The sequence below is a fragment of the Ailuropoda melanoleuca genome, chromosome 7 (assembly GCF_002007445.2).
Source record: "Ailuropoda melanoleuca isolate Jingjing chromosome 7, ASM200744v2, whole genome shotgun sequence".
Lineage (NCBI taxonomy): Eukaryota > Metazoa > Chordata > Mammalia > Carnivora > Ursidae > Ailuropoda > Ailuropoda melanoleuca.
In genome coordinates this window covers 60,384,672-60,395,185 of record NC_048224.1, presented here as the reverse complement: position 1 = coordinate 60,395,185, position 10,514 = coordinate 60,384,672, and the positions used below count along the sequence as shown (strand labels likewise).

Below are 10,514 nucleotides of genomic sequence, written 5' to 3'. Positions count from 1 at the left end.
TACGGCCCAGCGTGCGGCGTCCCCGGCGCGAGCCTGCGCCCGCCGGAACCGGGGCGCGCGGGCCGGCCGGGGGGCGGAGCCGGGTGCAGCGGCCTTCCGGAGGTTTCGCGGCGGCCGGGCGTCGTTCTCGCGTTTTCACAGATACCTTTTCCTTCTACGCGGTCATTCTGGTGGGCCGGCTGGGGTGGAGAAGAACCCCTGACCTCTAACCCCGGACACACTCTGCTTCCGTCGGCCTCGTAAAAGGCGGATCCTGACTTGCGTCCTAGGGCGGTGCCCGGGTTCGAGGGTATTCCCGGCTTGGTGGGCAGGGGCTTGGTTGTGAGGAATGCCCACCTGGAGCGTGCTTCTGGGCCGTACCCAGTGGTGGGGGTGCCCCGGCCGGGGGTTGTCCTGCTAGGAGTGGGTGCGGTGCCGCCGTTGTGCCGACCGAGGAGCCTGCCCCGACAAGGGGAGGGCAACGTGCCGGTGCGGAGGATTGCCGGGCTTTGGGAGGATGTTTCAGTGAGGAGAGTTGCCTCCGTTTGGGATGCTTCGGTTAGGGGAGGTGCCCTGATTAGGGGTTATGTCCCAACTCGGGGATGCTATGGCCAGGGGGCACTTCCGCTGTGGGAGAGGATGCTCTGATTACGGAGGTGTCCCGCTAGGAAAGTGTGCCTTGGATGGGGTCTGTGTTCTGATTGGGAAGGCTGGGGGTGGGGTGGGGAATGTCCCCAGGAGGAGGTGTGCCCCCTCTGGGCAGCCTCCCTGAGCAACCCCAAGCTCTTTGAATCAGCACCTACCCGCCAGCCTGCCTCCCAATTATGCACAGAGATCTCTGCACACCAAGCGGCCTACATGGACGGCATCAGATAAACTGGCTTCGCCCTCCCGATCCTTATGGCCAGGCCTATTTTTACCATCTTCTGGGAGTTGAGGAAAGAAATATAGGCTGAAATTGGGGTTCTCTGGCCAGTCTTTGCAGCGAGAACTGAGGAAGCCCTGATCGAGGGCTAATCTGTCTCCCCCTCGCTTGTGAGGGCTCACTCTCATGGGACTCCAGGAAAATTACTAAAGTGGCGTTCACCGTGCACACGGGCAGAGGAGGAAGTGGACGAATGTAAGTACCTAGGATATCTTCCCCGGTTTCTCTGGGACAGCCTAAGTCAGCTCCTGACAGGCTTAGGACCCCAATTGTAAGCCTCATGACTGAAAGCTCAGTAGTCCGGGCCTGCACAGCCCAGCCTGACCCACCTTCACCCATACGTGCCTCTCTGGCACCATCCTCCCCATCTCCACTCCTGCCTTGGGTCCTAGTCTGTCCCTTCCGTGAAACACTTGTATCTCCATGGTCTCTCTACCGTCCTTGGGTTTCAAATACCACCTCTTCAGGGAAGCCTTCCCTTACCTCCTTATTGAAAATAGTACTGCTCCCCAGAACATCCTTGCTTTATTTGACTCCATGGCACTCCACTGCTATATTCTTTCTCACTAGAAATCTAGACAGGGCTTTTTATCTTGTGTGCCCTAGTGCCTAGAACAATGCTTGGCACGAGAGACAAATATTTGTTGAATGAATAAATAAGATGTGGAGGAAAAAGTCCTTTACCAGGCAAATCGACTGTAAGTGAATGTCAGAAGTAGGATATGCTCCCATTTTGCACTGTCAGCCCAACCCACCCTATCCTTGTGTGACCACTGATAACTTATGTCAAGTGTCTTTTTGACACATACCATGTGAACTGTGTAACCATCAGGTCAGTTCTGAGATGTGGGTTGAGTGAACAAAGCAAGGGAGTTGAGTGCCCTTAAGACCACCTAACTGTTGAGAGGCTGAGATGGGATTGAAAGCCAGGCAGGTTTTCACCTGAGGCTGCTGCTAGAGGATGTCCTCTCTGTGGCATATTCTGAGCATTTCTCCAATGTTCATCCTCTCCTTGTCCCACAAATAGTAACATTTTAGCTAGGTACATGGCTGCGTGGCTAAGGAGCACATTTCCAACTGTAAAGAGTGACCGATGGAATGTTTGCACAAGTGATAGAATCTACTTCCCAGCCTGTAGCCCCCAAGAAGTTAGGGGAGCAGACCCAGTATATTGGCTGGTGGTGAAATCTGGAATGGTCACCCTGGACCCCGGGGTGGAAGCCTCAACTTGAGAATGACAGCTGTGTCATCAGGCCCAAATCTTACACTTCTGGATTGTTAAGTGTACAAGAAATAAACCGGGGGGGGGCGCTCAATATGTTCCATAAGTTCGTTATAGATTGATAACTGAGACACCTATCCAAGGTCACTCCCGCACTATATGTCAGATACGGAATCCCAACCCGAAGTCTTATCCTAATCCCACCTACAGTATTTCCCAAAGCACGGTTCAGGATCACTGGCCCCATTGGGCATTAACAGGCCCTCCCCTCAGCACTGGAACATCTGCAGGATGCCCCTTTGGTAAATGTTGCTCTGCTGAACCCTGACTTTATTTGTCCTTGGGTTCCTTGGATCCTAGACAACAGGCATTTGAAAGGGACATCAGGAACAAGCGTGGGCTTGTGTGCTCACACTTCGATGGGAGATGAGAAGCAGTAACCCTCAGAGCTGGACGTGGGTGGCAGTGATGACAGCGGGGACTCGAGCCCAAGCAGGAGGAAACAGCACAAGGGGCAGGGACTTGGGCAAGCCCACCTCGTCACCCCCCACAGGGTTTCCTCTGGTGCAGGAGATGTGAACTCTGCCACCTGGAACGATGGGTGCTGGATGGGCAAGCCCAAAGTGTGTCAATAAAACATTACAGGGGCGGTCTTCTCCCCATATTACAAATACATTTTAAATTAACACCAAGGCTCCAGACATGCAAGCCCCACTCTGAGGGCGCACCCTTAAGCAGAACCATGAGAACAAGCACCAACCCCGGCCCGAGTTAAAGGTACCCAGCCCATGCTGCTCCTGCTCCCTGGGGCCAGTCTTCGGGGCCCTAGGCACCCGGAAGGAGGGGCCCAGAACCATGGAGAAGGGCACACTCCCTGGAGGGGATGGGGTGGCCCATAGGCAGGGTTCCAGGGATGAAGGAAGAGGGAGCAGGACCCGGGGCGGGGGGGTGCGTGCCCAGAAGGGGCCCCCAGGGCTAGGCTGCTGTGCACCGGGCAGGAGGAAGGTGCCCGAGAGGCTGGCCTGTGCCCAGCTCTACAAATGAAGCACTTTATTTACACGGCATCTCTCCAGGCCCCAGCCCCCCCGGGGAGAGGCTGGTCCCTAGGCAGAGACTGAAAGGAGCGGCCGAGCAGCAGTGGGTCCTGAGTGGGCCGGGTCAGGCCAGGAGCGAAGAAGGCACGAGGCCCTGGGTACCCAGTCCCAGGGCAGAAGTCAGCCCACCCGGAGAAGGTGGCACAGGGTCAGCTCCCGGGCATCAGGCTAGGATCTGCACCGCCACAGCTCTGCTCATAGGATGGTGGGGCCTCTGTGGGGAGAGAGCAAGGTCTGCATGGGGCTCATGGTGCCCTTTCCCCCACCAGGCCCCAGGGCCCTCACTCACCATAGGGATAGCCCCATGAGCTGTACTCTGGGGGCAGGATCAAGGTACTGGTGGTGGGCACTGGCCCTCCGGAGCCCTCTGCAAAGTAGGGGACAGTGGCACCTGTGGAGATGCACAAGGGAGGGGGCAATGGGTGGGGAGCAGGGCTGCCATCCTGAGGGCGGGGTTCAGGGGCACCAGGCACAGAGCCAAAGGCGGCAGGTAATGGCTGCTGTTGTGAGTGGCTCTTCGTGGAAAGGGAGACTGCATCTGCAAAGTGGGGGCTGCTGGCCGCAGCCTCAGCCTCCTCCTGGGGCGGTGCAGAGGGTACCACGGAGACCGGGGCCCCAGGAGGCAGCCCTGGGCCTGGCCGGGGGCTCATCGGAGCGTGGTTCAAAGCGATATTGCCGATGAAGACGGGGAGGGTCACGGTGGCTTCAGGCACCTTCAGGGAGACCTGGGGAGGATGGGAGAGTGAGGCTAGGCCACGCACCCCCCTTTCCCCATCCCACTCCCTCCAACCCCCAGCACCTGCAGGTAGTAGTCCACGTGGATGAGGCTGCAGCCCGGCAGGGCTGACTGGGGCAGGGCAGGCACCAGGATCTGCTCTTGCCACTGTGCCCGCCTCCAAGCCTTGACACCTGTACCCTCTACCTCTGCAATGGTCCGCACATCATAGATCCAGCGCTTGGCCTTGTAGGACACTTTCTGGGGAAGGGCCAGCCTGTGAGCCTGGGCAGGCCAGCAATCTCCCCCTCCTCCAGCCCCGTGGGGACAGGCCTTGACAGCCAGAGGGAACTCTGACCTGCAGCAGACTGGCTACTACCGGGCTCGTATCCTTGCCTGACTGGTTCTCAATGTCAGCCTGCAGCCGCAGCACCTGCCCTACCACGTAGCCACGGAGGTCAGTGCTGGCGGTGAGGACCACGCTGCCCGTCTTCACCAGCTTGTAGGAGAACTTCTTGGTAGTGGAGGCCACGTTGGGTTGCTTGAAGGGAGGACAGTAATGAAGGGGTTTGGTGGGTGTGGGCAGCCTAGATCTCTGCGGCTCCTGGACAAGCCCACTCAGCCCTGCTGTGCCCTTCCCCCAGACACCGCACAGTCGGCTCAGGACAGAGAAGCCCCTGCTCTTCTAGATCCCGGCCGCCTCATCTCACCTGGGGGTAGGGCATCAGCCAGGAGACCACTGCTTCATCCTCACCTCAATGTCTGGGATGCTGTTCAGATTCAGGGGGCTCAAAATATAGAACACTCGGCTGCACTGGTGATCCTTGGAAAAACGTGGTGTGTCGATGGTGGCCCGCACCTGGTGCACAATCTTCCCAAAGGGGCCCTCAAAGGATGTAGGTGCTGTGGCTGGAAAGAAAGCAGGGAATGGCACCCAACTGTCCCCTGTCCCACCTCCTGTCCACCAGCTGTCACCACCAGGCCTGGCCAGGCAAGGCCGGGCTCTTACCAGGAAGCAGGAACTGAAAGGGGAAGCTGTGCTCTCCAGCTGGCAGGCTCCCTGCAGAGACAGGAGGGAGGCGTGAAGGAGAGAAGACTCAGGAGCCTTGAGGTGACACCACAGGACACAAGTTAGGAGCAGTTCATACTGAGTCTGGCTACTGGGTCTCCCAGCCTCTGACTCCAGACACCATAGCAGCACAGGGCTGCAGCCTGGGCAAAGGAAGGGGTACAAGAACTTGGCTTAAGCAGGAAAGGGGGACGGGGATATTCCAGGGCCCACCCAAATCAAAGAGAAGCTGGCCCCCTTTAACCACCTAGGCTCTATCAGGCAATGCCTAGTACCTGCTGGGGAGAGAAACACAACAGGGTACAAAGTCCTGCTAGAGGGTGGGTCAGCACAGAGATCCCAGAGGCAGATGGAAAGGTGGGATGGACAGACCCCACTTTCAACCAAGGTCTTCCCTGGAGGGGTTCACTATATGCAACAAGGCAAGTACAGGCTCCCAAACTCACCCTTGTCAGCCAGCGACAGAGCACTGTTGAAGTAACCCTCCTCCACTACCCATGCCGCATCGTTGGCCTTGCTGGACACCCTGCAGGAACCCATGCANCCGGGGGGGGGGGGGGGGGGGGGGGGGGGGTTTACAGTGTGAGACCCAGCCAGCCACTGGCCTGGGCCCCTCCCTGCCCCCATCGTAGAGATTTAGGTGGAGCTGGCAGCACCAAGGAGTGCTGGGCCTTAGGCAGGTCAGCAAGTGGCTTGTTGCCCTTCAGAGGATACCTCATGTCGATCCCCCATTTTGGGGTACTCCCAGGGAGCCAGGGCGATGAGGCACAGGGTTAAATCCTATAGTCCAGAACAGGAGGGCCCCAGTGGTCACCCAGATGACACCTGGACAACCCCCAACCTGGTAACCTTGGGCCACCCCCGGCCCCACCAGACCTCTGTAAACTCAGCTCCCTCAAAGGGATGCTTGGGACACCAATGATGAACAGAAGCCTACGGGGCAGCTGACCTCCAGCCCCATTTCGGGTTGGCTCACAGGCAAGCCAGTTAGGCTAGGAGGCGCCCCTTCACGCTCCAGGAAGCTAACTGCTAGCCCTCATGATTCAGGAATGTGGTCAGACCTGCCTGAGCAGGTAAGGTACCCAACAGTCTGGCACACTGCAGGGTGGGGACACCTTTGACTTCCTGGACCAGTGGTGCCCAGGAGGGCTGATTTCCTACATCAAGAGATGGCTTGGTCTTCTCCCCGACCGGGACCGTTTGCAGCAGAGGTCACTGCCACCTTTCTGTGGTCAGGAACTCAAATTCCCCACTGGAATGGACGTTTGCCCAGACACCACTATGGTCAGAAGGCCGTGGCTGGACCAGCAAGGAAGACACCACAGCTGGAGGGGCTGGGAGCTCAGTGACAGGTAGACTTGCGGCTGCACCCCTCCTTTAACTGCAGGGCTGAGACAAGGCCAAAGATACCAGCCTCCCTGCCCAGCCTCTCCCCTTCCTCCCCTGACTTGATGATCAGGTGAGGGGAAGGTGACTCAGAATCTGACACCCTCCTGACAGAGCCACCAGGCAGGAGAAACCTGGTATCCTGCCCAGGGTCAGCGGCAAGCCATACCAGACATGTCCAGGTCTCCTCAGGCCAACCCAACCCTGACAAAACAAGCCTCCTGTTGGCCACCCACAGACCACGGGGCTTTCCCTCAGGAACCCTTGGCTTATCCTCTACCCCCACTGGCACTGCCAGTGACCTGACCTCGGCCGATTTCTAATCCACACTCCATCAGCCATCCCCTCCTAGGGCCAGACCTGGAATTGCTCCTACCCCAGAAATCTGACACATCAGTGGTGCTCCTACAGATGAACATAGCCCAGAAGAAATATTCCAGGGCAGTGAGTCAAGAAGGGGAAGTATGACCACTCCAGATGCCACGCCACTCTACACTCCCCCACAGAATGCGTGCATCTCCCTCTGGAATCTGGCTGCCCTGCGAATTCCAGGACCCGCGGCGTATGCCAGAAGGAATTAAGTGGTCCCCAGATTGGCCCAGTGCTAGCTGGAAACTGTCAAGTGACCTCAGGATGGCACACAGAGCTGCAGAACCACCCTGCCCACCTCTGTCCAAATTCCCAATCCACAACGCTGTGAGTTGTAATAAACCACTTAGTTTAGGGGTGATTTGTTACATAGAAGTGACTTTCACATAGCAGCAGATGACAGGAACAGATATCCCACCTCAGTAGAAATCAGAGAAACTCAAATGAATTACCATTCTAACCTATCAGTTGGCAAATATTAAATATTTTGACATGTGTTGGAGAGATGGAAAAACACTCCTTTGCAGTGATCAAACTGTAGGCCGATACAGGGGCCCCGGCAAAGCACCAGGAAGATCTGCTAGGACCTTACATGGACATCCCAGAGGACCCAATGGTTCTCACAATCCACCCTAACTACCCAGGAGCTACAAGCAACACGGTTTGTAACAGCAAACTATCTAGGCATGGCCCATGTGTCCAACAGCAGGATGGCTAAAACAAGCACCCACCCAGCCCGGACACATGGCCCCCAGAATACAGATGAACAAGCCATGGGGTCTAACCCTAAACAAAGAGTATCACACCAACCCTTGGGGTATCCCAGAGGGGCCCAAGTTCTATGACATTCCCAATCCCCAGGCAAAGAGCCTCTTTTCGCACACATGCTGAAGCCCCTTCAGGGACCTTGCCTGAATGAGCGGCTTCCAATCGCCATCTTGGAGTCAAAGGGCCTGTTCTTGTCCACTCTCCTCCGTAGGGGAACAATGGAGGCACAGGGGATGAACAGCACAGGCTTGTCCCTCCTACCCCATGCAGGGGACTTCCGCTCCTGCAGGTGAGCACGGCCATCATACCAGCGCATGTGCCCCAGGGCACAGCCACAGGACAGGGGCAAGTGCGCTATGGTAAGGGGCAGCCTCCAGTCCACAGCAACATGCCCTGCTACACCATCTGGGGTTACAAGTGTTTCACTTCTACCAGTGCTCAGATGCATAAAGAAAGGCAAGTACCAAACTGATAAGCATCCATCTGGAGGTCTGGGGCTGTTCCTGTTCTCTAAGGAAAATCATCATGTGAACTGTGTTCCAGAGTGACTTCTGGAACTTTCCTCTCCAGCCAGCACTCCCCTCTCCAGCAGCCTTCCTGCTTGCACCATCCACCATCTGACCAGGAAGACCTCTGCTCACCCTCATTCTGGTCCCAAAGGTCTCACTCACCTCTACCAGTTCCCACAAAACTGGAGCAGCCCAACCTTTGGCACATCTTTTCACTAAGGCTCTGGCCTATGAGGCACTTCCATCTGTCCTGTTTCCAAGTCTGAAACATGAGAATAGTAACAGTGCCCCCCTCCCAGGGTTGCTCTGAGGGTTCACAGAGTTGGTCCATGGGAGGTGGGAGAATGGCATCTATCCCATGGTGAGAGTTCAGTGAGCTGGCGGAGCTAGGAGCTGACTGCTGTTGTTCTTTGGGCTCCCCCCCTCCCAACACCCACCCTGGAAAGCAGAACATAGGGCACCCCCGCATGACCCCAAGCCTCAGGCTGGGCTGGATCCAGGCTCCAGGGACCAGTTCCTTCCACAGCTTTCTCCTTCTGCATTAGCTCCAAGGGCAGCCAGTGTTCTCATGGTTGAGTGCAAATCATCTCTGTCCTTCGTCAGACAAGTATTTAGTGGGCAAGACTAAGAGCCCCCCAGGGCCTGAAGGCCTGAGGCCTCCCCACCTCCATGTCCTCCTACAGGGGTGGAGGGCCTCCCTGTTGCATCACTGGCTGATAGCAAGAGCTCAACAAGTATCTTATGAATGAAAGAAAAAAAGAAGAACCACAGTCTTTCCTTTTCCAAACCCAACCAGGGCTGAAAGAAGCCCCAGAACAGCCTCATTACCCACATTCTGTCCACGCCCCAGGGACAATCTGAATAATAACTCTTCTGGCACAAAGTCATCATACATCTACTCTTCAGCCTATGCCCCCATCTTCCCTCCCCTATTCTGGCGATTGGCTAGAACATTTAGTGGGGATCATCAGCAGGGGCTCCCTCAATATCCCATGGCCCAACTGTCCATTTGCCCACACCCCAGCCACCACATGGAGGCTACTCTGCCAGGCCAGGCCATCCCTTCACTGTGGTCAGTAACGGTTTGTTTGCCCTGGGCCCAGCTGCGGGAGCATGACTAGGCGGATGGGCCAGGCAGTGAGCTCCAGCATGGAGTCTCATGGCTGCCATCCCCCAGCTACAAGCCCACCCCTCCTTCCTGTGCCCCGGGCTCTCCCCTCAGTCCCATTTCAACTGTCATCTCTTCCTGTGCCCCAGGGAAGAGCTGCACTGTCACTGCTGTGCCCCCTGCCACCACCATAAATGCCCCCACTCAAACCCCAAACACCAACGAAGGAGACAGGAAAGGAGGTGTGGGTCATCAGGAGGGGACCCCACAAGGCTGGACGCCTGACCAGGGGTAACCTTCACCCAGTTTCTTCCTAAACCCTGTGGCCTCAAACTCCACAAGGTCAGGAGTCAGACCCATCCAGGACCGGGGCAGTGGCTCTCAGTCCTCAGAAACACCAGAAGAGCTGAGCTGTTAAGCACGCAAGGGCCCAGGGGATCAAAGTCCAGAGGGATGCCTGATGGCTGTGGTTTGGGCCAAGCATCCCAAGGTGGAGAAGCACTCCAGCAGGAGAACCGTCCCACAACAGGCGCACCCTCACGCTCAGAACCAGCGATCAGGCATGGAGTCCCTGGGCGGTACCCTGAGGGCTGATCTTTGAAGTCCCATTCAGGACTGCCCACACCTCAGAGGGCAGATAAGGCCAGCACCTGCAGAGAGCACTAGCAAGGACCACGCCAGCAACCTGACTCCCAGTCCCAAAGTCCCAGACGTCTGCACCAGCAGAAGGACCAGCCAGTAGGGCTCGGGTTCAGCTCCTACATGCTCACTGGGCTGGAGGCCTGGGTCACGCAGGGCTGAACAAGACCCTCCCAGATTGCAAGGCCAAGCCTTAGCCTGCGTGAAACGGGTGCACCGCGGGACCATGAGGATTGAGGGCCTGCGCCAGGGGCCTGGGCGTGTGGGAGAGAAAGCCCAACAGCGAGGGCCAGGCTCCAGGTGAGGGCCCAGCAGGTGTAGGGTGCAACCGACCCTGCAGACCCGACAGAGAGGGTCGGTGCGTGCATGTGTCCAAGTCAGAGTGGCCTTCGGCAAGGTGGGCAAGATCTAAACCCCCGCCCCCGGCTCTGGCCGACCCTAGGAGACAGAACAGGAAGGGCACATGCGGAAGGACTGGGCCGCCCTGGCTTCCCTGCTCCGCCCCATCTGCCAGCAGCCATCCACCCGGGCGGGTCTGCGCCGCCCGGCCGGCCGCACCCCAGCCCTCCCTAAGCCGGCGGGGCCCAAGACTCCCCGGGCCGCCAGGAGGCGAAGGGAGGGGGCGGCAGGAGGCAGGTCCAGGCCAAGCGCCGCGGATCCAGCTCCGCGGGTCCAGGCCAAGAGCCACCGCGGCCGCTTCCGGGAGCACCGACCCCCGCAGGTGCTGCGCA

At 57.8% G+C, this 10,514-nt stretch overlaps 1 protein-coding gene across 1 annotated transcript; it reads right to left on the bottom strand.

Moving 5' to 3' along the window:
* Positions 1 to 3,159: 3,159 nt before the first annotated feature.
* Positions 3,160 to 5,565, bottom strand: ARRDC1 (arrestin domain containing 1). The gene is made up of 7 exons (XM_034664915.1): positions 5,451 to 5,565; positions 4,945 to 4,995; positions 4,690 to 4,844; positions 4,294 to 4,476; positions 4,020 to 4,196; positions 3,510 to 3,945; positions 3,160 to 3,434 (listed from the first exon to the last, which is right to left on the bottom strand). The coding sequence occupies exons 1-7, from the start codon at positions 5,542 to 5,544 to the stop codon at positions 3,370 to 3,372; spliced, it is 1,161 nt and encodes a 386-aa protein (XP_034520806.1). The 5' UTR covers positions 5,545 to 5,565; the 3' UTR covers positions 3,160 to 3,369.
* Between the last annotated feature and the right edge of the window lie 4,949 nt (positions 5,566 to 10,514).